Consider the following 25,981-nt stretch of genomic DNA (forward strand, 5'->3'; position numbering starts at 1 on the left):
GTATATAAACATTCACATTTCATTCATAGATTAACTGTCGCCCGCGACTCAGTCTGCGTGGAATTAAAACAAAAGTAAATAGGCTATGTATGCTTAGAGACTATTGTACATCAGTGCAAAATTTGATCTAGATCCGTTCAGCCGTTTAGGTCACAAACTCTAACAAACATCCATCTATCTATATATTGAAGAATTACAAATAAAATAAAACCTACACTAGGACAGTGGGCAGCAAACTTATTAACCAAAGAATAAAATATAAAAATTAAAAAGATGTTGGGAGCTATATCTATTTGTTTAGTAAATTTACATCACAGTACATAGTAGTACACCAAATAAAACAATATTACATACTGACTTATATTGAATATTACAAACTGTTATAAATGTAATCAATGTGCTGGCATCTACTTACAAAATGTTAAAAATTTAGAGCCACACTTAAAAAGCCAAAGAGACTTGCGGCTCTTAAGAAGCCAACGAGCCGTGTAGCTATGAACTTCAAGAAGAAGAAGAAGAAGATTCCACTTACCCCATGTCGGGTCGGAGTAGTAGAATGTGGTGTACTTAAGATGCTTGTTGAGGAACTCCGCACCCACACGCAGACCTCCAGTGCCTGACAGCGTTTGCACACCGAATGCCTAACATACGAAAAATCTTTATAAAGTCTATATTCCTTAAGGGCATGGGCACATTTAAAAAGGTCAATTAACCCTTAAATACCTGAATTTTCATATTTGATAATTGGCTGTTTAAAGGTAACATACCTTTGACAGATAATCTTCAAGTTAGAAAACATAAAGAAGCTATCACGAAAATATATCAAAATATCGTTTTGATTTTTTACTACTGTAGCGCGTTAGTAAAAAGAGCATTAATGGGTACACTTTACATTTTGTACATCGCTTTAAAAATCAGGCTTAAGGGTTAGGACATTTTAATTTACAGCTTTTTACCATAGCTCATATATCTGGCTCATACCATAACGGATCTTAACATAATTGTATGAAAAACCTACATTCCGATAAAGAAGTTGCTGCTCGTCGGTTATTGATAAGAAAAAACATACATTAATTTAAATACGTTTATTTAATGTAAATATCGGTTCGATTGCTTATTTACCAACACTCGCTGCTTTATTTCATCACATTCGATCATTCGTTACTCAATATAAACGTATCAAGTATCGATCGTCACATCATCGTGTTTGCGTCAAGATAATGTTTGTGTAAACATTTACATAACTGGATGAGTTAATCCAACATGATTGGAAGATATCAAACAGTACTCAAGTACAATCAGGGAAACTGGCGGTATTCCACCTTAAAAGTTACAATAGTTTGAACATTTGAAACGAGACGCGGAATGAAACCAATACAACGCAGCTTATAAATATATCTGTACGAAAAGAACTCGGTTGGTGAAATACGGAAAGTTTCTTTTCATTATTATCCCTTCATTTGCACTCACTGCTAATTAGTTATTTGTAGGAAGAAGCGGAGTTTGTCTCGTTGCAATGAACAAGGCATTTTTTTAAAGGTACACCGCGGATTTCCGCGACTGTACTTCCATTAGGATGTGGATTAACAATCAACTGACAATATATATTGCTAAATGCTGGGTTCTACTATATTTGGTTGTTATAATAGTACAAAATACTTACACGACCTTCAGCGATCACGGGGTTATCTTCTCCTAGCAACATCGACACTGACGCTGACGTAAACTGGTCCAAGCCTGGAATACAACATAACAATTAACAGCGCCCTTAATATAACCAACATTATACTAGCTTTTGCTGGTGATGGAGAGAAGAGGTTGCAGGCTACAATTAGCCAAAGATTCCTTAGTATCGGAATTTTAAGATTATTTCAACGGTACAAGAGTTTTTAGAATTCCAAGTGTTGTTAAGGAGTCACAAAATAAGTTGTTTAACGACGTGATATTGATGTTTCGATGTTGTCAAAATTCTAAAAAAATATTTCTATGAATCATTTGTGGTCATTATTGTTATCGAGCTCGTGGCCTTCGTGTCAATTCCAGTTGCCCGTACCTCGTCCGTTCGCTCTCGTAATTGTGCCAAATTGCACGCAAAAGATACAATAGTTTAAAATTATCTTAAGAGTTTTGAATGATAATCCTTTCTTTGTATTCCCAAGATAAATCGGGGTATCTCATAAAGTTGGTCTTTTATTTAATATCTTTAGACAACCAACATGGCTTACTATTTCACTTAGAAAGTTTAAGATCTTAGGTGCCTTAATTCTTTTTTTATTGCAGGGTTAATAACCTTGACATCATCAGCTACTGTTATGCAAAAATAAAGATAAACTTGACGTACTGTTCGGCAAGTTTCGATATCACGACACGTACATTGTAAAATGTACTCTATTTCATATCTTATGAAGTCTAATATCAATTGTTGATGTAAATTTGTTATAGGCTACTAAAAATCTATGGTTTTATTCCGATAACCTATCACTAACAAGATAAGACGATAGCTAATGAGGTATTGTTAGCTAATACTCGGAGAGATAAGTTTTGAAATGAACTAATGTAATTTTAGATTAAAGTCAGATAAAAACGTTGACTTCAATCTATTTCGATTGAAATTTCTTTCATTGATTAATCTTTGTTAACTAATGAAATGGAGCATCATGAGTAGGATTTAAAAAAATATGTTTAGGATAACAAACATATTTCAGTTAATAATTTAGTATTTTTACATAAATACACTGCAGTCTTTCATTTGTTTATTAAAACTGTTTTCCAATAATATATGATTTATAACACGGCTAAAACTCACGTGGGAACTTTCGGTGTATGAGAAACTGGTCGGTGCCTACACCGAAAGTCCCCACGTGAGTTTTAGGCGTGTTAAAAATCATATAGTATAATGTCTCACGAATGTTTTAATAAGGTAATTAGTTTTCCAATAAACTTGTATTATTTTCGCATAAAAAATCTAGAAAGGCATTCCCATGACACTGAATCTATTAAGTTACTTGTAAATAATTCATGTTTAAAATAGAGTTACTTTTTATAACTGTACCAATATAGACATGGTAACTTGTAAAAATAACTAGTTGGCATAGTTCCTCATAAACAACTGCATAGCTGGATACTGTCCAACTAAAAATTCTATTTACTCTTCTATTTATATTATTTATCACTTTGTCAACAGATAACATAAACATACAAGAATAGAAATTTGTGTATACACAATTATAATTTGTACATCCATTTACACATAAACAAACACTTCTTATATTAACTTTATATTTAAGTCATTTAATTGTTTTAAAAATTATTACCTTTTATTTAATCTGTATCATATACTAGCTTTCGCTCGCGACTCTGTTCGCGTGGAATCAAAAAAAACAAAAGTGAGTAGCTTATGTGTTTTTTCAGACTATTCTTCACATTTATACAAAATTTCGTTGAAATGTGTTCAGCCATTTAGGCTACAAACTCTAACAAACATCCATCCATCTATCTAAACTTTCACATTTATATTAGTAAGATAAGCAATGTCAGAGCCCTCAAATTCATTTCTTAAATATCAGGTTCCTATTAAGAAGATTTGGATGCTAGAACTTAGGTACTACTATAGAATAATAAACATGAACAATTTGTCTTTGCATTTTATATTATACTGTTGTTCTAAGTTACCTCAAACTAAAACAACTCTTGGGAAATAACCTACAATTTAAGTTAACAATTCATCAACATATACCAAACTAAGTAACATTCATGAAAAAGGGCTCATCAGGCGATTCTTACCAAGTACTGGTAGATATTCATGTAGCAAGGAGTCATCCTCTGCCATCTGCTTTTCTGTTCTGCGTACCACTGGCAGCACCCATGGTTTACCATTTTCATCTCTATATGCTACATTAAAGGAAAATAAATCAATATGTAAAATGATTAATACATAAGTATGATATTCCATGTTTTGTGATCTTGACATTATTAACACATTTAATATTATACTGAAAAATTAAAGAAAAATCTACTAAAAATATAGACTATGTAATTCAATGATTATATAGGTTTTAATTGTAAAATTTTTTGAATCAGTTCTGTAGTTTCAGAGCATATTCAATGTAAAACAAGTATTTCTATATAATAGGAAGCTTTCTAACATCCATAAAAATACATTTGACATATTGAAAAATGCTAGTAAAATTTAGTACTGAAATCTTGAAATGCTTTCTGCTTACTTATGTTTATTTAATTTAACATAACCATGAAAAGTTCTTAATAAATACAGAACATTATGTTTGGATAGATTGACTTAATTACACCCATCCTCATAATAGTCAAAGAGCTCAAGTGAATGTGGGAAAATTATTTAAGTTGAGTCATTTGTAGATTATAGTTTAGGTAAAGATTTGACCTTCATAAAGCTATGCTGTAATCAACCTAAATTATACAAATTATTTTCATACATAATCTAAAATTTTAAATAATGAATAAATAAATACAATATTTACATCAATAAATAAAAACAAGAACCTACCGGCCGGTTACATAATGAATTGTGTATTCAAAATTTTAATCAATATGAATGTTACACTTCGATGATACGAATTTAAAACAATTTATATTAAAAAGTTAAACATTTTTAAACTTACCCCCAATTGTTAAATTGACTTTATTTTTAAATGTGTCATCGATAAAACGTTTATTAAGTTGGAAGACTTCGATTGGAGGTCCTTGCTCAACACCGGCAAAACGCGAAGCCATTTTTTTATAAAGTAATCTTACCGCAGTAATGCTGATTTAACTAAACTGAAAACTTATCAGACATGCAAACTTATTTTGTTTGAAAATTATCGCGTGACCTTCAAACGTCAACCAATGTCATTTTGCGTTGAGCAGTCTAGCAGCGTTCATCTTAAGTTTCTGGCACGTTCATTCACATTTTATATGGCAACAATGCCAAAGGTCTTTAAGACCCTCGGTTGCCACCAAGTTGCCACGGTGCAGACGCACTTTCTACGCTTATTACTTAGAAGCTTTTAATACATGTTATTGATCATAATTGTTAATATGAACAATAAAATAAGCCTAGAAATAATGGTTCGCGATACATTTAAGGTGCGTTTTAATACTAAAATGCTAAGGTATACTTCTTTGCACAATAGTTCTAAATACGATTAAAATTATTATGAATTGGCAACCTCCATGAGATAATACAATAAATGAGCCATTTCGTCTACAAACTGTATTTACTAAACTTAAAATCTTTTATATTTTGTATAAACTGGATTATTTAAAAGACAGACTCTTGGATCATCTGGTCTCATAATCATATATACAGATTTGAACTCCTTATTATCTCCATTTCTTTGTTCATAGTTATAGACTCCAACAATACCAAGAACAATTCCGATCGCAGCCATACAACTTGAACCCATAATCTCTGGAATTTCCCACCAACCTCGCCTGATCAATCCTGATAAAGTATTAGCGAACTTAATTTGATGACCAATTGTCTTAGGCATCGGCATATTGGACGTTTACAGAATAAAATTTTATGTCGATTTAAAATATTGGGTCTATCGCCTTGTCAAATTAATTGTATTTGTCAAATTCTAGTAACAATTTACTTTTCTTTACTATCTCTTGTACTGGTTATAAACATACAAGTTCAGCTGCAAATGTATAAAAACCGTCGTCTATAGCTTAGTTATTGTTACATTTTATTCGCGCCAGCTTGCTTAAAATTACTGGTCAAATCTCAAGATTTATTGTTTTTAAGTTGTTTTGTCGAAAAAAATGGCTAAAAGACTTACAGCCAACTGTTAATTAAAATCAAAAGGACCAAGCTGTTAATTTTACTGTCACATATGACAGTGTGTGTCAACTGTCAACTAGCTGACATTTGAAATAGTAAGAAGTATCAAAACCAAGACAAAACCTCATCGAAGAGAAGAAAATCCCATTTTTTACGCCCCAATTTGGTAGCAAAATTTGTATACGGCTTCACAAATGGCTGCTCCGGCCACAAGAAGAACAATTGGACAACTTTTCCAACAAGGTTGGCATGAAATTCCAGAAGTGATGGCATCCACAGGCCTTGCTATCGTTGGTATTGGCTTAGGATGTTTAGGTGTTTATAATTACAATAAAAGGGATGGAGATAACAAAAGATACAAACAGGTTTATTTAATCATGAGACCTGACGACCCTAGAGTAGCGAAAATTCGCAAGGATTAAAAAAGAACAGAGCAGAATCGTGAAATTAGTGGCAATTATGTAATAAACTTGGTTATATTATGATTTGTTTTATTATTTACTTGTGTCATTGTAACTTCTGTGCACGGCTAGTAAGCAATGTTGTTTGTATTATTTAATAATAAATAGACCAATCAAGTATATCCAGAAAAATTACTTAAAAACTTTTGTCACACCCTCTAAACACTACAGTAACGTTTTATAAATACCTGTTGTTTAAGGATGTAAAGGAGATATAATATTAGATGAAAATGAAACAATACATATATTTATTTACTTGTATTTGAAGCATAACAAAACATTCATACATCTTAGTGGTCGGTGCTGCAAATATTTGAATATCAAATAAGCAACTACTTTGAAAAAAACCTTTATTACCAACTTAATTACTTCTTAAACATAATCAAACACCCATTAATTATATAAACTATAATAATGAAGAAATGTTTCAAATAAAAAACTTCCATGTTAAAAACCTTGTATTATTTTTTTGGTACTGAAAAACCATGTTTAAATAAAAAAGGTACATTAAATTATTTAACAACGTAAAAAACTATTGCTTTAATTCAAAAGTAAAAAGTGCTGCTTGCATAGATCTATTTAATTTAAAGGAATTGTCAGGGATGTATAGATCATACTTTGTTCAAACTAGAGTACTTAAAATTTCAATTATAAAATATGGTTTATGAACATGATCTTCAAAAAAGTAATAAATCACATCTTAGGAATAAAAAAAAAAATAGAATGAGATTCTAATTTTACTTTGTAAATCGTACACACATCAGTTTTAACTGTACATTTTGACTGTTCAGTTAAAACTGTAATTAGTGAGGTTTTAAAACATTAATACTGTATTTGTACCATTGGGCAAGGATTTGTAGGAAACATTTTTATGCAATTTAATATCATTTAGGGCATGTCCCACCACTGGCTGATAGAGGCTCAGATAGCTTAAACATTACGGCACTAGACACAAAATCGGATATTTTCATCACATATTTTACATGTTGGACTGTTATCAGAGAATATACAAGAATTTGGTATTGGCATTCAAGTAGTACATTGTAGTTAGTAAAATTATTTCTTTTTCTTTTTTTCTTTACTTGAGCTCGGTTTATCTTTAGGTGTTGCTTTATCTGTATTGACTTTCTTTTTCTGTAAAATCAAGTAAATTGGATATTAATAATAGTACAAGATGCTTTAAAATAGCTTGTACTTGGAACACATTCTGTAAGGTATAATTTTTTTTAACAAAAATCTCGGCAGCTCAAGGTTCGGCAGTCTATTTTTTGTCTAAAATTGCCGTTTTAGTTCATTTTAGTCTACTTTTAGTTTAGAAAGAGGATTTGATGCAGGAGAAGCAGTGGAAGAGGAGACATCATCTTTACATATATCTCTTCCTCCATCAATTTAAGGTAGGCAATGCATCTGCAACTGCGGATGTCTGTAGATTGTGGTCGCTTCGATTTTTCATCGAATTCGGCCGTCAGAAGGGTACGTAGACAGGTAGATTTATCACATGTAAACCTTGAGCTGATATGTAGATTAAAAAAAAACAAAAGTTAGTAGCCTATGTGTTTTTCCAGACTGTCCTCTACATCTATACAAAATTTCATCAAAATCCGTTCTGCCATTTAGGCTACAAACTCTAACAAACATCCATCCATCCATCTCAACTTTCGCATTTATAATATTAGTATGATTACCTTGATCATAGCGTCGTTCTCCGGGTCGCTATCTTCCTGTACATCAGGGATATCCTCGTCCTGCTCTAACTCGTGTTCGTCGTCCTTGTTGCGCGCGCGCCGCACGCCGCCCGCCGCGTACGGCAGCGCGCCCGCTCGCTTGTTGTAGAGACGGGTCATTGATGCCTTCACCTACATCATTGACATTCGTTACACCAATGTTCTGGCAATAAAAAATTGTTCATGCCTTGTCTATATATTTTTTAAATGTCCATGAGGTGTACATATAAGAAATATGTGAGAATGTCGTTTTTTTTTTCTCTTGTGTGAATAAATAAATTAATAATCGTTAATGAAAAAAATTTTGGACAGTGTAAAATATAAATTTAAATGATGCATTTTAATACATTCATAAACAAGGATCCTAAGCAGAAGAAAATTAAACAAAAATGCTTAACTGTCACTACTGTAAATTAGCGCCAATCGCAGAAGTAGTTTTCAAAATTTCGAAATTAAAAAAAAATGTTGAAATAACTTATAGCCGAATACTGTAACGTTAAGTTAATTTACAAATTCAACAGGATCAGGGTGAATAACTTTATCAGCTAGTGCAATCTGTGTAAGTGAAATATAATTTAATTTACTTTAGAATCAATCAATATCATAGGATTCCGTTGCCCGGGCCACAGAGACAGTTCTATGAGTGAGTCCAAATCCTCCCTCAGAAGGTGGTAAGACTCCAGGATGTCAAGGGACTGCTGGATGCCGTCAGCCTTATGCGTCAGCAGCGGCCCCACCACCGCCTCGCGCAGGTGACTAGCGTAGTCCAGGAATATTGAAGACTTGGAACCGGAGGTGCTGAAATATACAAAATAATGAAATCACCAAATTTAAACTCTGATAAAGAAACCGATTAGTTTCGAGAATCCATCTTCAGGACAATGATCATCAGAAGTAAGCCTTTGTTAGCTGTTCTTAATTTTTTTTGATAATATCTCACGTAGATTTAACAAATTTATTATTTCGTATTTTTATCTAGAGACTTTGGTTTTGTGACCGATTCTTGCAGGCTTTGTTCATTTAGTCGACATTTTTATAAAGTAAGATGGTTATTATTTTTTGGAAAGTAGAGATAATTTTCAAACGTATTTGATATTTTTAGAATCCAGTTTCACCTGAGCCTGGTGTGCGCGTGTATCTCCTGCGCGAGGCGGCGCAGCTTGCCGGCGCGCGAGTTCTTCCCGAGCCAGCCGGGGAACTGGATCTGCGCCGCCACGTGCCCCGCCATCGCCTGCCCCGGGATCACGGAGCTGTACATCGCCTGACAACATTACAACACTCATTAATCATCATCTCATAAAAAAAAATCACCCCTAACTAATTCCAAATTCGGACACACTGGAAACTTTTTTTGAAAATTAATCCCTTAGGAATATATGTCAGGGGAGCGACGAGTGCGGCAGGAGCAAAAAAAAAACACCTCCTACCCCCTTAGGGTACACTGGGTTTTTGTCTTCCAAATAACTCTATCATGCATCTTCTCAGTCATCACACCTTTCTTGATCATGTCACCTTTCACGCAATACATCCATCTCTTCCCACTCCTTTACCGGCGTACCACACTCATAACTAACATTTTCTTTGTTACATGCGATTCATTCCCCATAACATATCCATACCATGCTAACTACACCAGATAAGACAGAGCAGTACTACCATTTGCTGTATGAACTCACATTATTGTCAAAACATTAGAGCACCCTTAGTCAAAAATACATTTAGTTAGCAATAACGATTCTCGACAAGTCAGTCGACGTCGCCGAGTCGAGTTTCCCGTTGGGCTGATCAGTCTATAGATCAAACGACCCAACGGGATATATACACAATTACTTTAGAAACATCTCGTTTACTGTTAATGATATCGACCATCAAAAATAGTATAAAAAAACAACAATAATTTGTTTGCTACAAGAGAACTGTATTTGAATATTTATCAGCTCATTATTTATCTGAAAATGAATTATTTAAAAATGGCACACCTGTATAGGCAGCAAGTTCCAAGCCTGACTGCCTCGTATCCTCGCCTCCACCAGGTCGCCCAGGCTGATGCTGTCCGCGGCCATGCTCACACGGTCCAACACCGCCTCCCTGCTCATTCGTATTAAGTAAATATATACACATGAGCACATCCTATGTGTTATTTTTGACAAAAAATTACATTTCAAACTGTTACCTCATTATTAATCTATCATATTTTTTTTTTCTAATTCTTTTTTATATTTCATCTACACTATTATAAGAATCCACTAGACCAATAAAAAAAAATTGTTCAAGGTAATCTCTCAAACGGCTGCGCTGATTTTAACGGACTTTGGAAGGTAGCTGACGAACTTTTTTATTTCGCGCTAAAGATGTTTACGGGTTATTCGTATCATAAAAAATAAATAATATGTTACTTGGGACAGTGTGGTGTGACTTGTAAGTAGTTTTCTTGCACAAAGAGCGGCGCGAGGCTGTAGTCGTAGAAGAACAGATCAGATCTCTCATTGATTGACATCTTCTTATGTTCAGACTCTGAAAACACCTTCCTTACAGCTTCCCACGGACCCTGAGAAGATATAAAACATATTTATGTAAATATATTATTTATATGAATATTCAATACACTCCGAAATGTTAAAAAAATATAAGAATCCATCAGATTTTTTATATTTCTCAGTTAATTTTAATATTGTACACAATGTAGAATTTTAAAGAATATATTTTTTACAGATATTACAAAATGTGATTTTTTTAAACGTGGAATTGATTTTATTGCATGCAGAAAATAATAAAAAAAACCCATTTAAAGCATGGATTTTTGTATTTCTCGTATAATTTAATTTTCGATTCCCGATAAATAAAAAAGATTCAAATACATAGAGGAGGCATAGTTGATACTTGCAACATTTTTCACATATAACCATCACAAACATAGATGATGAAAACAAAGTGTACAAACATTGACAACTGATATGAATAAATTTTGTTCACTATGCCTCGTCTATATATTATTCAAATGTCTTTGTGATGAATAAATGAATTACCAATTTGACATCTTTCTTGATGTTTTTAGCATCATTCTTGAGTCGTTCAGTGTCAGCGAGGTTGGAGTCGGCAGCCCATATGGAGAGCAGATGCAAAGTCTGGCGGACATCCTGGCCGGACGCCACGATCAACTGCGACAGCGCATCGCCAGATATCTTGACCTTCTCTTTGTAACACGTCGACAATAACGCTGACTGAAAAATAATAATTAATTTCAGTTTTTCTTGTTGTACTATAAAATGTGTTAAATCATGCTCATAATATCTATTCTAATATAAGTTTGTATTCATGTATGTAATTAATTTAAAAACCAATGGACAGATAACGAAATTTCTTTCATCATTAGAATGGTACATTAATAGTAACATTAGGCTATGTTTATAAATATTTTTACAAGGACAAAGACGTGAGCGAAAGCTAGTTATAAATTGTTACCTAAAATATTATGTTAAATAGCAGTTTGAGACAGCGCAAAATAATTCTCATACGACATTACATTTATTTCGGTCTACTTCTAATGATAATATTAATATTTTGTGGGTTTTATTGACATAAGCAAACATAAAGGTGCTATTGAAATTTATAAAGAGAGCTGTTTCTCGCGAGTTCGTCTAAGTGGAATAAGAAAATATAACCTAAGTCACTGATAACATAGCTTTTAATGGTGAAAGAATTTTTGAAGTCGGTCCAGTAGTTTTTGAGTTATTTCGATACATACTAAAATCCAAAAATACAAATTTTTCCTCTCTACATTATCGATTATATATATTATATTATACTAGCTTTGGCCCGCGACTCCGTTCGCGTGAAATTAAAAAAAAAACAAAAGTGTTCTTGCAGACTATTCTCTACATCTATACCAAATTTCATCAAAATCCGTTCCGCCGTTTAGGCTACAAACTCTAACAAACATCCATCCATCCATCCATCTATCTAAACTTTCGCATTTATAATATTAGTGTGAAGTATGATAGTTTGTATGGAAACTCAAATACCTTAATCTGAGCGACTGTGGGTCTGTTGAACCTCAGGTCATAGCAATAATTAACCAGCGAACGCATCTTCTGGCTATTTCTATCATTGCACATGCAGATGATCGGCACTGAACTTGACTTTATTAAACCAATTAATTCCTGTAGACCACCTATATACAATAATACACATCAAATCGGCTTATGTTTACCTAACTGAATTTACCTAACCAGTCAGGTAATACGAATTTTTTTTCCGTTTTCCTAACCAGTCAAGTTTTTTTGCTAGGGTGGGTACACTTTGCTAGTTTCATGCCATCAATCATATGTTAAAAGGATCAGTTATCGATTTCAAAACCACATAGTAGGCGCAATTTAATATCGATCTAATTGATATTTTACGTTTGTTCGCGATTTTTATTATTCCAGTCCTACTACCTACTACTTTATTTTTTAACATAAGGCGACCAAAGTTGGGCCTTCGGCACGCAAAAATGCAATTAATAATAATAATAATAGTAATAGATGGCACGGAAAATAGAAAAGTATTTGCACCCTACCCGGTTACGAAATCGGAAAAAAAAATCTTGTTACCTAACTGGTTAGGTAAACGGAACAAGCCATCAAATCACTTTGATGTCAGTTGAAAGTTTGAAGTCACGAAATTAAAAAAAAAAATAGAACAGGCTATAAAATGCTAGTCCAAATAATAAAATTATTATCTATTAGTTATTTTGATAGACTTACCTCGGTCTTCATTACCAGCCATACCATCAACTTCATCCATTACTAAAACATGTTTTTTTGATATGGCTTGTTTACTTGTATCACCTGTAATATACCATAACTATATTTATTACATTTTCATAACAAAATCTGTGCTTGACAACTTTTACCACTTAAAAGCTTAAATAAAATTCATTAAAAGAACAGTAACTATAATTAAGAATAGTAATTTATCTGTTAGTAACATAGGCTATCTTATTTCACGCAGACGAATCTATATTAACATTATAAAGAGAAAAGATTTGTATCTTTGCATGTATTGAAATAACTCAAAAACTACTGGGCCGATTTAAAAAAATCTTTCACCATTAAAAAGTTACATTATCAGTGCGTAACATAGGCTACATTTTGTAATTTCACGAACGACGTCGCGAGCAACAGCTAGTATTTAAAATTCATTCAATTCTGAACACAATTCATCACCAGCTCACTATATGTCCCCACCGAGGGGCTCGGACCTAAGTTTGGCTGATTAGGCCATAGTCAACCATGATAGTCAAGTGAACATTACATACCTCTGGCATATCCTGATAATGTAGTTGTAGTGAGTAATTCACCGATCTGTTCCTTTATTAATGTTTTATTCCTTGTATCCGATGCATTGAACTCCACCATATCAAAGCCTAATTCTTTGCATACCAACGACACTGTTGTTGTTTTACCTTCAAACAAAATACAATTCATACTAAAGCCTTAGGACCTGTCCCGCCACTGGCTGATAGCTCAGATAGCTTAAAAGTGTCACTGTCAGATAAGGTAACAAAATCTGATATTTCCATATTTCACATGTTGCATTGTTATTAGGCAATTTACAATTTGGTAGGCCCTTAATATTTTCATCATATTTAAACGGCATATTTTGTAATTTTCGGTAATTTGGATTCTTGGATGATTGAATTTATATATGCATGAGTTAAAAACATAGAACTAAAGTGTGTAACTGTTTTTATTTAAATAATAAGCGCCAATAGCTTAATGGGTTGGTGATCTTGCGGTCGAGAGTTCGACAATTGTCGTGAAACATATCCTAGCCTTAGTTGGATTGGTTAAAGGAAATATTAGTACATTAACAAAAATCTAATTATACTAAAAAAAAAACACTAGGCATTACTCACCAACACCAGGAGGTCCGGACAGTAAGGCAGCTTTATAATATCCACCATCATCATTCTTAGCCCATGGATTTGGCTTTGGAAGTTTAGCTTTTCTATTGGTATACCATTTTGTCAACCAATTTGTTAACCTGTGTTATTTACATTAAGAAGTAGTAGTCAGAGTCTAGACCCTAAGGGAACCCATTATTTAACATATAATATGAGAAATAGATACTAAAACTCTCAAGACATATTTCGTAGTACCTATGCAATAATTAAAATGAAAGTGTCTGAATGTAATAATAAAAAACTTCAAAATTCAAAATTTCGCGATGATGTTTTGTGCTGATGATAACGAAAATTTTTTGTCTGTCCGCAAGTCGGTTCCCGGTAATCTTCAAAATAGCTGGGCCGATTTTAACAGTACTTTATTGGGAAGGTAGTTGATGGAGAGAATTTTAAAGACAACCTTTTTACCCCTTTATAAAACGGTTCTAGTAAACAAGGGGATAAACTTTACTAGGCTAGATTTCTACGCTAAAGAAGTTTGCGGGCGACGGCTCGTAAAATGAATAAAATTGGTGTGTATTGGTAAAAAAAATTATAGGCATATAATGTTTTTCCATTATTTATGACCTTGTCCAAGGTTTTTAAAAAAATTGCCAAAAATTGGGTACTTTTGTATAAAAACTCACTTTGTAACATTACTATTAGGGCCATGTTGACCTATAATTTGTTTAACACTCTCTGGTTTGTATTTGTCGACCCACAACATGGTGTTCACTGTCTGTGCTCCGGATTTGAAAACTGCAAAACATGTATTTTAATTAAATACTATAAATAACAATTATGTTGAATTAAGTCTGTTTCCACTGGTTAAAAAACTGAATAATTTATTTTTCAAATGTACAAGTCTCCACATCTTTGTCTTTGGAAGTAAAGAAATGTGTTTTTTTTTTTACTTTTCTTATTGAGGTGCAGGAAAGTATATTGTTTTGTGTTCCTTTGTACAATTTGTTGTACATACAGGGATGTTGTGTGAGTTTACACTCAATGAGGATTTATATGTGCATATATCAGTATAAAACCACATTACAACATGAAAATAAAAAAAAACATACCAGTACTGCTTGTTTCTGGTTTCTCTATATCTTTATTAGAATTTTCTTTTTGATCCGTTGTTCCTTCAGATTTACTTTTACTCATACTATAACTTGTATCCATTTTTTCTATTTTCGTTTCTGTCTTTATTTCACTTTTAGATTTAATTTTTATTTCTTTCACATCTTTTTTAGTATGCTTTGCTTTTTTATCTGTAGGCGACTTGGATTTTTCTTTTTTGGGTTCCTCCTTTACTGTAATTTTATTTTTGTTAGATAAATCTATAATCATTTGTAAGAAGTCATCTTCATTGATTATTTTGATTCCCAATTCTTCAGCTTTAGCCAGCTTTGCTGGCCCTGGATCCTCGCCTGCAAGGACATGAGTTACCTGGAATTGACAACTTTTTCCATTAAATATCCTATTGATTTTATTCCACTTATTGCATAGTCACTTGTCTGTTAAAATATTAACAAGGAGTATAAATTAAAATCAATGGGACTGCTTTTTTTTTATAATATAAGGTGGCAAACCAGCAAGCGGCCACCTGAATCCACCTAAATGGAAAGCGATTGCAGATGCGTTGCCTACCTTTAATTGACGTAGGAGGAGACGCACATAAAGAGGACATTTCCCCTTCCTATGCGTCCTCCACCGTCAAATCCACTTTTCCTTCCCACCCTTCCCTCTTAAGAAAAGGATGGAGAGGGAAAGGGACTAAAATTAATGCTTTAAGTAAAACATGAGAAATAAAATTATGTTCTTTTTTTATTTTTGTGACTGAATGGCCACTGTTTGCTTTGAAGAGGCATTTACAGATTCACCGGGCTTGAGGTGGCCGAGCGCAGATGGCGCTTAGCCTAAACCTCGTTTATGAGTAACTAAGCTTGAGGGCTCCCTCAAGAGGAGAGAAGAGGATCGGGAGGCCACCAAGCTCTTAGATCGCTTTGGTGGAACTGCGACACACACAATAATTATGATTTACCTTTTTTGTTACTGCACTTTTAACACATCCTCCAAAACTATTAATTGCTTTTGTAATTTCTTCTTTTTCAAACGAATCCAGTACTCCAGTTAGAATAAAGGCACAATCTTTCAAACAGTCTGGTGTACCCTGCAAAACAATGATTTTTTTTGGACTATGATGTTTTACAACTTTGTGGAATAATCAAGTTAATAATAAGGAAAGTTTAAAAAAACTAGTAAATCTCCTCCTATACCTTTGGAATTTCTTTTTCACCTAAATGTTTAGGCCCAGATCTATTTAAATAAATCTTGTAGAGTGCGGCAGACATGATTTTCCTCTCATGTCTTTCTTCATCTGTTAATACTAAAATATGTTCCAACATTATTTACTGTTTAAGATTATAATAAAAAAATGATTATAATAATTGTTTTTTTACCAGATTCATTAAGACTTTTATTCATTTTTCGTTTTTTGCCGTTAGGAACTTCATCTATCTGACTATTTTCTATGAATTCACTGAAATCTGCCTCTTTTCGTTCAACACTATTCATTTTAACATCAGAAACATGTTTATCATTACTGTGTGAATCTTTTTCAAAACCTTTCTTTGTCTCCTTTGATTTCTCATTTCTTTTCTCCAGTTTAAGACTATGTTCTTTTTTTGCAGGGCTTTTTTTCGTTTTTGTTCCATCATCTTTAACTTTTTTATTTATAAATTCAATTGTTTCTGTTTCATTTGTTTCTTTATTGTCATTATTTGCCTTCTTTGTAATTACTGATTCTTCAATTTGATCCAGTTCCATCAAACTCTTTTCAAACTCGTCATCTGAATGAATTCCAGTTTCGGTCTTTTTATTTTTCTTAACTAATGGTTCACTTCGTTTTATCGATGTATTGGCAAATAGATCAATAGGTTTAACCTCTTTTAATGTGTTATGACTAGCCTTCTTTTGTTTTCTTTTACTCAAATCCTCTTTGGTTCCTTTCTTTTGAATTTTCTTCTGCTGAAGCTCTTCATCGGAATCATCTGAAATTGCTCTCTTTCTTCTTGATTTCTTCTCCTAAAAATACACAGTTTGAAATAATTACATACTTTTAACATACAGAAGTTGTTTATATTTACTTAAATCTTTTTAATACACAAATTTAATAAATAGGAAGTAAGTACCTTTTTGATCTCCATTTGCGGTGACTCCGGTATAACATCACTATCATCATCTTTCACAACTGTTTTTGATTTAAAAAATGAACGAATATCCTGAAAATATTTTAACTTGTGTCTAGATGTTTTTTTTGTTACAGTAAAAGCCATTGTAAGTATCACATAAATAATACAAACTCGAAAAACTACAAAACAATAGTTTTGCGATAAAAAGTATATCCAAGTACAAAATGCAACTATCATTTCTATAAAGTTTAGTTCACAATTATCAGTTTTATTTAAAACACTAATGTTTTATTTACATGAACATAATAAAACATAACTTCAATGTACCAAAGCTATAAACAATTTACATCTTGTTATACCATTTTATATTTGCTTTACAACAGTCAAATGAATAACTATTGATCGATTTTCCCTTTATGACCAGACTAGTTTTCACCCACATAGCATTAAAAAAAACAAAAGCGAGTAGCCTATGTGTTCTCATCATAATATTCTCTACATCTATACCAAATTTGTTCGAAATCCGTTCAGCCATTTAGGCTACAAACTCTAACAAACATCCATCCATCTTAACTTTCGCATTTATAATATTAGTATGAAGTATGATTGAGTAAGAATGTAATTTAATTTACACAATGCCACCACCACCTTAACATAAAGATAATATTCTTATCTACTATTTTATCAGTCTCTGACTATATTTGAAGTTTAATGATAAATTGTGAATGCATATCATAAGGGCTATCAGCCATAAACTGAGTTCACTTTGGTCGAGTTTTTACCTAACATTCCCTTTAGGTATATCTATATTCATATGTTTTCTTGTTAATCCAATATAAATAAATTTGTCAAGTTTTATGTATTTTTTCAACAAATATTAAGAAGAAAGTATAACAAATGAAATAAGTAAAATTAAATGACTGTAAGGTTAATTGGTAAATCTTCATTAATTAATTAATTTAATAACTCAATATTAAGACTTCTTGAAGTCAACTAAGGTGGTCATTTATGGTAGTGTTCATATCCCAAGTCATCTCTTAACAAAACAATTATTAAATATTAATTAGTGTAATGCTTGTTTTATAAATTCTGGACAAGCTTAAAATGTAACTATTAATATTTTTATAAACCTTTATTAAGTCTTTAAAACGATTCAAAAGTATTTGTAAACACACTAACATAACCTATTAAATAAGATATTTTGATACGTTTTTCGACTGAGTCCAAAATCTTTTTGTCTGCTTCAGTTTATCAGATTTCTATTGGTCTCTTGTATGTATCAACATTAGCGATAAATATTAGGACAAAAGGGACTACTTTTATTCTTGTAAGATAATTAGACGCAATTAATTTTATTTGATACTCTATATTTATCTAATTGTGGGATTAATGTGTGAATGTGGCTGAATTATTATTTTTATTGCGAAGAAAGAAAATGAGAAGTTTAAATTAGCTTACCCTAGACATTATTTTATTTTATTGCGATGTATAAAACCATGAAATAAAAACGAATTTCTATAATTTCATACTTCAATTATCGTTGTCTGTTAAATTAAATTTATAACGATTACAACATTAGCACTTTATCTAAATAAAACATAATAATAACTTCTCGTAATAAGCGTTCAGAATTTTAAATATTGAAACTATAACGCTTATAACAGGGATATTGTGGAACCTTTTTGACATTGACAAGAGGGCGCCTCTGAGCATTTAGGGCTATCAGCAAAGTAATATATCAACAATAAAGGGAAATTCGTCCGTTTTGAAAACAAACCCCAAAAACTAAAGGAAGTATCTGTATTTTAAAATATAACAGGGAAATGCTCTTGACTTCGTTTGTCGGGGTGAAGACTCTATAATTAAAGAACTTTTGTAGCAAATTTTAGCAATACTCTCGGTTTAGACAGTAAGGGGAGGAATAGCCTTAACATTATATATTGTAAATTGTGTAACTAAGTGCTTATCTACTTTAGAGAATAATAGAAATGTTAATGATTGTTTCATGTTTGCAATAAACGCACAGTACAAACTTTGTCGAATGCCCGGTGCAGTAGTACAAACGGTGCGTTATAAAATCATCAGACAGCCAGTTTCTTATTATATTTCTGAGTATACACAGTAGTTCCCTTGTTACACGTTTACGTTAAGAACTAAAATCCTTGTTAATTTTATGAAATGAAGTTGCAGTTGCACAAAACACGTTGCAACTATGGGTTCGGTCACTGTAATTTGAAATGAATAGAAGTAATATGTACAATTACTAGGTAAAGGCTTTCATTATTTGTTTGAAATTCGGCACAAATTCGGACACCTAAACTGACAACACCACAAGACATCGCCGACTCGGACTTTAATGGCGGAGTTTTTGAAACCCGTGGTTTTTAAAGAATTTTTGTTAAAATGGTGAGAACTTGTATCGTGGAGGCTTGCGGAAGGGAGTATTATACTGATTGTGGTTTGTCTTTTCATAGGTAATAGTTTTAAACATAATTTGTTAGTGAAGAATTATCGCGACCATGCTTATCTATCCAATCCTAGGAATCCTAGTTCAAAAACAAATAACTTAAATACCTATTTTTTATTCCTTTCCCTTTTAAAATAACTTTGTTTCAATTTCAGATTTCCTAGAGATGCTAATGTTAAGGAAATGTGGATAAAAGTTATACCCATGAGCTCTACCAGAAAATTGACCAATGCCTCAGTTGTATGTAGCAAACATTTTAAAGATCAAGATTATGTTGCTGGTTTATCACGACCAGTATTAAAACATGATGCAGTTCCCTCCGTTTTTTTGCTAGTTAGTAATTTTGTAGCATTTTACGTCCGTTGGATTGCGAAACCAGAGTTGAAATAGTTTGATTTATTTATTTTGTATGGAAAATTTCTCAAAACCTGATGATTTACTCACACATTTCGAAAAACGTTACTCTTCATATTGATGAATTCATTATGAATTTCTATTGTAATATTTATATTTTAACTTCATATTGAAATCGATTATTTCGTGAGTAGCTTACAAATTTTACAATATTCGCATTCATAAGATGAACAAAGTATTTTATGTACTAACATATAGGTATCTTGAGGTAGGCCTAAGTATTGCTTTTTTAGCGATGTTGGCGACCACCGTGGGGAAGTGGAAGAAATTCCGCGTTTCGTCTGACGAGTGTGGTGCCGGAGGCCTGATTTAGTCACTTTACCTTTCCACCTTTTTATTGAGAGGAAAGGATGGGAAGTAAGAGTGGATTGACGGTGGAGGAGACGCACAGGAAGGGGAAATGTACTCTTTATGTGTCTCCTCCTCCGTCAATATGGGTAGGCAACGTATCTGCAACTGCGGATGTTTATGGGCAGCGGTCGCTTTCTATTTCGGTGAATTCAGGTGGCCGCTTGCTCGTTTGCCTCCTTGTATTATAAAAAAAAAACCATGGGGATTTAGTCTGTGCGAGTTCGACATATTCCCAATCTTGGCCCCTTGGCATTTAACTACGTAAAAAAGGGTTCAGTATTCATCGTGATCATAAAAGTAAGTATACTTATCTGATCTGATGATTTCTGTTACAGCTAGCAATAAAGAAAATAAAAGTATTATGTGATATTCAAATACCATGTAGTAGCAAATCTGACAAGTTTGTGCTATCAGTAGAACCTCCATCTAAGAAACATTGTATTCAGCAGGAATTTATAAACCTACCGGCAGAGCCTCTGGCTAAGAAATTTTATCAAGTGGAACCTAAGAGCAACTTCAAATTGAAAAATGCCAGTATACAAACTGATATAAAAGATCCGTATAGTGAACTGCTAAAGCAAAAAATTAAAATTCTGATGCAGAAATTACATAGACGTGATATTCAAATAAAAAATCTACAAGATATCAAAAAAAGAAAATGTAGTAATTTCGATCAAGTCCAAACCGCGTTAAAGAATAATTTTCCAGATATAAAACATATTAACACAAGAGTAATAAAGGCATCAGATATAATGCCGAAATGAAACAATTCGCTCTCTCTTTGTATTACCATTCTGCCAAACCTTATAAATTTTTAAGGAATCACATTTTCTTACCACATCCAGCCAGTCTCCGAAAAATAGTAACCACCAACGAATGTAATGTTGATTTTATTAGTGAAGTATTAGAATTTATAAAATGTGTCGTTAAAGAATGATGATTAGTTTCGGAATGTAGCTCTAATTTCATGCGATGGCAAATCGCTCACTCATTACGTATCAGAAGAACAGTGACAAGCACTAAAGTTTCTTGACTTAGGACGCATTACATCAGCTGAGGCAGAAATACTAGCTACTAACTGATGATTATGAATTGACTTCTATACTCGAATTTAGGAACAAAAAGAGTGCTATTGTGGAAAATGTAATACGGATCAGTTGACATCAATAAATGATTCGTTGGACATCTTAGATAATGCCTGTGTTTCTGATTTTAAACAGATCTTTATTGTATTGCTGGATTTATCGTGAATCGGAACATTGACAGAATTTCTTGTACAAATTGTCTTGTGATTTTATTGGATCACAAAACCTTACATCACAACTACTGTGTCGACATATCACAATTTTCTGCATGCTTTATTGATCGAGGAAAACTTAAGCATGTTTCCAGATTTGTATTTGTAATTCTGAAGTACATTGAAAAACTGTTTATTATATTATCAAATCAATAATTAAAAACGTACATAATAATAAAATTATCATGTACGTTGTCCAAGAATTTTTATATCAAAGCACATACATTTTTAGATCCATCAAATTTTTCTCAATTTATAGTTGAAGATCGGCATGATATTCAATTGGTGAAGGCGTTTGCGAATTCCTAACTCGGTCTACGTTTATCTTCTAATGCAAAATAAGAATCAACTAAAAATATATGGAACGAGCTAAGTCTGGGGACACGAATTTCAGAAGGCAGCTTTAGTTAGTTAATAAGATTAAGCATTAAACTTAGATGTAAACTTAATTGTTTTGTTCTTCTCAATTAATAAAATTTACTAAATTGGGTAACTTAGCGTAATTTTATCTTAATCTAGCCACTTGTCGTGTCCCACAAGAACCATTACATAAGAACCTATATAACGCGAGTATGAAAAATAAACAAAAACGGGAAATGTATAGTGCCGCATAGGGCGAGTTTATCATTAGCACCTTTGATTAAAATCCATCTGGAACAATGATCTGTGTCGTCAGGTCACGAATATTTTATTATAATTATCATAGTTTCAATATGGCCTCCATCGCCTGAGAGGGATAAAAGGTACAGTTATGGGAGCTCTCGCTTGGCATCAATTTTGCAACTTTAGCTCATTCCTGTGGTACGTAGTATAGCTCTTTTGGCTCCCGGTAATTTTGTGAAAATATGTGTCAATTGAATATCATGGTAAAAGTGACATAGCTTGTCAGAGCACTGCCAAAAATTTGCTACAGAAGTTAAGAAGAATTATAGAGTCTTCTCCCCGACAAACGAAGTCAAGAGCATTTCCTAGTTACATTTTAAGCATCAAGAGTCCGTGCAGAATTTGTATTTTTGTATTTAAATCAGAAAAAAATCCCTTGAATGTGGAAATATTACCTAGCTGGTAACCTTAAATGAACAGAGGTGCCCCCTTGTCAATGTCAAAAAGGTGCCAATATATCCTTGTGGCACTATACATAGATCTGTTAAAGGAATCATTATACAGACTAGAAATATTGGACGACTGAAAAATCCGTGAAAAGAAAACATACTTAAAAAATGATAGGGTAGAATATGATCGATTATCACGTATGAGCAGGTACTTGTCGACTATTCTAAGACAAAAACATAAAACCATACAACTTTTTAGATTTTAGCAAGTGTTTTTACTTTTGCCTGCTTTTATGACGTTCTTCATTTTTATGACACACATTTGTCAGCCTTATTTTCGTACTATAACAAATTTATTATCACATATTTCTGTATGATTTACATGTTATTATTATTTATATTTACTCAGGTGGCATGTGCTCCTATGTCACATGTTGGGTCGGCAATTTTTTACAACAAATTAAATAAAAACGAATGTTGGAGCGAGGATGATTTGGCCAAATTACGGGCGAGAAGGATTTTTGAATTGGCCATGCCACCCAGTGTAAATCCAGAAAAAATGAACGGTAGGTATTTAAGGGAGATGCAAAAGTACTTTCGTCAAGCTCTTCGTAATGTTGGTAAAGAAACAAACTCTCACTGTGCCGCTCTTCTGAAGGCAGCTCTCGCCGACACCATCGGCGCTCATTTGACCAAAGAAATTTTGCCTACTGCTAGATTTTCATATTACGCTGGTTACGTACCTTATAGAGATGTCAGAGAATTACATAACTTTCTAGAACAAATCAAGTTACTTTTGAATACCCAAGGTTTAGGTTGGGCTAGACCGGATCGTATTCCGCAGTGGTCCAATTTAACCGTCGTTAAGGTTTTTGTTAGACACGGAAAACTCTTAAATCCGTGTTCGGGTTTGGTCATGAAGAGAGATGTAAACTCCTGCATCCACATCCCGGTTCCCAAGCTGGACGACAAGGAAGAACCGTCAGCGATCGCTCTGCCTTTTAAATCAGGAGGTATGGTCAGTTTGTCTTCGCCGCGATCAGAAAACATTCTGCTCAAGTACTACACGACAGCGACGAGATGTATTTTACACCATTCCCCGATCACATGTCGGCACGTCGACTTCTTAAATTTTAATAATGATATGTGGCATTGGATGCAAAATGACGTGGCACCGCATCTCGCAGATGAAAGACTTTACTCAGCTTTTGGAGGAGTGTTACGAATAGCCGCCGCGGTGCAAAGCTACGGCAAAGGCTTGTCACGTCGCAACCTATACGAAAACGAAGAGCGAGTGGTCTCCAGATGGCATCCCTGGAAGGGCCTAAGTGAGACGTATGTTTACATGGACCCAGATTGGACTCCAAAACTATATGTCATTCTAGTAATATTAGCCGCTGCCGTTATTTGTCTGTCACAAATTTGTTACACTTTTTTACTTGGTAAAAGTAATGGGTGTCATTGTACAGAGCGTCAGCAAAAATATCAAAATATAATGGCTTTTACAAAGGATGAACTCGTTAATCCCGCAGTTTTGCGTTCTCAACACAGCTCGTTATTTTATAGTCAGCGCGCGCGTCTAAGGCGTTTGCCGGCAAAAACGAAAATATCTTCTCGCAATTCAATAAGGACAGAAAAGATTTACGATCTCCACGATAATACAGAGACGATGGCGGTTATCATGAGCGATAATGAAGAAACGAGCGAAGAAGATTCCTTACCGGTTGTTAACCAGGAAGGCAGTGGCGAAAACGTTGCAGCGATTCGATCAAAAAGCCCGCCAAAAATAGAAACGTCCATATCTGAAGTGAAAATAGTTAAACGAACTAGACCGAAACGAGGGCAAATGTACTCTACAAGCACAAACTCTCATTCAGAGTTGACTTACTGTCGCGAGCATCGGGACACGGGCTCGCCGTGGTCGGGCAGCTCTACGTCGGAACAGTCAATTACATCGGATAGTTCCAAATCTCACGGACGCAAATCGAGGAACTCGCGTGACCTGGCGTGGGCGCGCCGCGTCGCCTCTAAAGCGTCACAGGCCAAGTCGACGACGTCCGGAACAGAGCTGGACGTCAATTCGTTCACCACACCCCCATCGAAGCATTGACCGTTATTTTTAAAACGTAATTGTTAGAATCTTGATAGGAATATTAACTTTGTGAATAGAGTTTTAGCTGCAAGTATTACTATTTAAGATATATGTTGTTTAAGATGCATTTAATTTTTATGGGATAAATACTATATTTTAATTACTTACGTCTTTTTCATTATTCGTGATTGTAATTAAAATAGTTCCAATTCAATTATTTGCATAATTAGCATGAAGTTGCATGTTAATGTTTGTATACTATAGAAATTATTAACAGCGCTATCTCTCGCTATATTTCTGTATTACGTTACTCACAGATAGAGGGCGCTGTTTTTAAATTATATGGATTTTTGCAAAATAAAGGATTTTTTTGCAAGATGACGCAAAGATCCATCGGGCAGAAACAAAAAACAAACTCATTTAAATCATGTAATTTATTAGGGTTTATATTAATACAAACGTTCGTAAATCTTGAATAATACTAAACAATAAACATTTTAAGGCTAAATTAACCATCCCATAAGGCATTAACATAAATACTATCAAATAAATATGAATATCACATAGTAATAAAATTTGTACCTCGCATATGACATTTTAATCCTTACACTATACATATAAAATAATGGAATATTTATAATATCATAAAATTTCAATCACAGTAAAAATACGGTTAACATATCTTATAATATGAAATATTTAATACATATATGTCGCTTAAATCATCACCATCATCATCATCTTTGTCCTTATCCTACTCCCGTAGGTTCGGCGCAGCAGGTTTTTAACATTACATTAATGTATCGTCCACAGGATAACTTATCTTCTACACAGAAAAAGGACTTGTACTTAATTTAGGGCCCCTGTACATTAGACTTTTTTTTTATAACATAAGGTGGCAAACGAGCAAACGGCCACCTGAACTCGCCAAAATGGCGAAGCGACCGCTGCCCATAGACATCCGCAATTGCAGATGCGTTGCCTACCCTTATCTAACGGAGGAGGAGAAGCACATAAAGAGGATATTTCCCCTTCCTATGCATCTCCTCCACTGTCAAATTTACTTCCTCTTCCCAACCTCTCTTTATTGTTTTATTTTTTATAACATAAGAAAAGGGTGGTAAAGAGAAAGGGACTTAAATTAGGCCTCCGGCACCACACTCATCAGACGAAACACGGAATTATTTCCATTTCACGCCTGTCTTG

The 25,981-nt window shown here is 33.5% G+C and overlaps 5 protein-coding genes across 5 annotated transcripts; 2 read left to right on the forward strand and 3 right to left on the reverse strand.

The window, feature by feature from the left end:
- Window positions 1-392: 392 nt before the first annotated feature.
- LOC106111075 (probable aspartate aminotransferase, cytoplasmic) lies at window positions 393-4,877 on the reverse strand. Its single transcript, XM_013293046.1, has 4 exons — window positions 4,638-4,877; window positions 3,784-3,891; window positions 1,664-1,737; window positions 393-641 (listed from the first exon to the last, which is right to left on the reverse strand). The coding sequence occupies exons 1-4, from the start codon at window positions 4,747-4,749 to the stop codon at window positions 408-410; spliced, it is 528 nt and encodes a 175-aa protein (XP_013148500.1). The 5' UTR covers window positions 4,750-4,877; the 3' UTR covers window positions 393-407.
- Window positions 4,878-5,215: 338 nt separating this feature from the next.
- Window positions 5,216-5,587, reverse strand: LOC106111186. Its single transcript, XM_013293200.1, has one exon. The coding sequence runs from the start codon at window positions 5,514-5,516 to the stop codon at window positions 5,244-5,246; it is 273 nt and encodes a 90-aa protein (XP_013148654.1). The 5' UTR covers window positions 5,517-5,587; the 3' UTR covers window positions 5,216-5,243.
- A 1,426-nt stretch (window positions 5,588-7,013) lies between these two features.
- On the reverse strand, window positions 7,014-18,732 carry LOC106111185 (replication factor C subunit 1). The gene is made up of 18 exons (XM_013293198.1): window positions 18,561-18,732; window positions 17,103-17,192; window positions 16,371-16,995; window positions 16,188-16,297; window positions 15,953-16,081; window positions 14,988-15,357; window positions 14,562-14,673; window positions 13,888-14,015; window positions 13,288-13,434; window positions 12,734-12,817; window positions 12,011-12,159; window positions 11,015-11,209; window positions 10,385-10,536; window positions 9,968-10,076; window positions 9,104-9,249; window positions 8,573-8,786; window positions 7,950-8,120; window positions 7,014-7,398 (listed from the first exon to the last, which is right to left on the reverse strand). Exons 1-18 carry the CDS (start codon window positions 18,567-18,569, stop codon window positions 7,321-7,323), a joined length of 3,018 nt encoding a protein of 1,005 aa, XP_013148652.1. The 5' UTR covers window positions 18,570-18,732; the 3' UTR covers window positions 7,014-7,320.
- A 717-nt stretch (window positions 18,733-19,449) lies between these two features.
- LOC106111097 (THAP domain-containing protein 1-like) lies at window positions 19,450-21,798 on the forward strand. The gene is made up of 3 exons (XM_013293069.1): window positions 19,450-19,576; window positions 19,725-19,902; window positions 20,670-21,798. The coding sequence occupies exons 1-3, from the start codon at window positions 19,506-19,508 to the stop codon at window positions 21,096-21,098; spliced, it is 678 nt and encodes a 225-aa protein (XP_013148523.1). The 5' UTR covers window positions 19,450-19,505; the 3' UTR covers window positions 21,099-21,798.
- A 954-nt stretch (window positions 21,799-22,752) lies between these two features.
- Window positions 22,753-24,938, forward strand: LOC106111086. Its single transcript, XM_013293058.1, has 2 exons — window positions 22,753-22,891; window positions 23,093-24,938. Exon 2 carries the CDS (start codon window positions 23,108-23,110, stop codon window positions 24,791-24,793), a length of 1,686 nt encoding a protein of 561 aa, XP_013148512.1. The 5' UTR covers window positions 22,753-22,891; window positions 23,093-23,107; the 3' UTR covers window positions 24,794-24,938.
- The last annotated feature ends 1,043 nt before the right edge of the window (window positions 24,939-25,981 follow it).

Source organism: Papilio polytes, unplaced genomic scaffold (genome assembly GCF_000836215.1).
Source record: "Papilio polytes unplaced genomic scaffold, Ppol_1.0 DF824180.1, whole genome shotgun sequence".
Lineage (NCBI taxonomy): Eukaryota > Metazoa > Arthropoda > Insecta > Lepidoptera > Papilionidae > Papilio > Papilio polytes.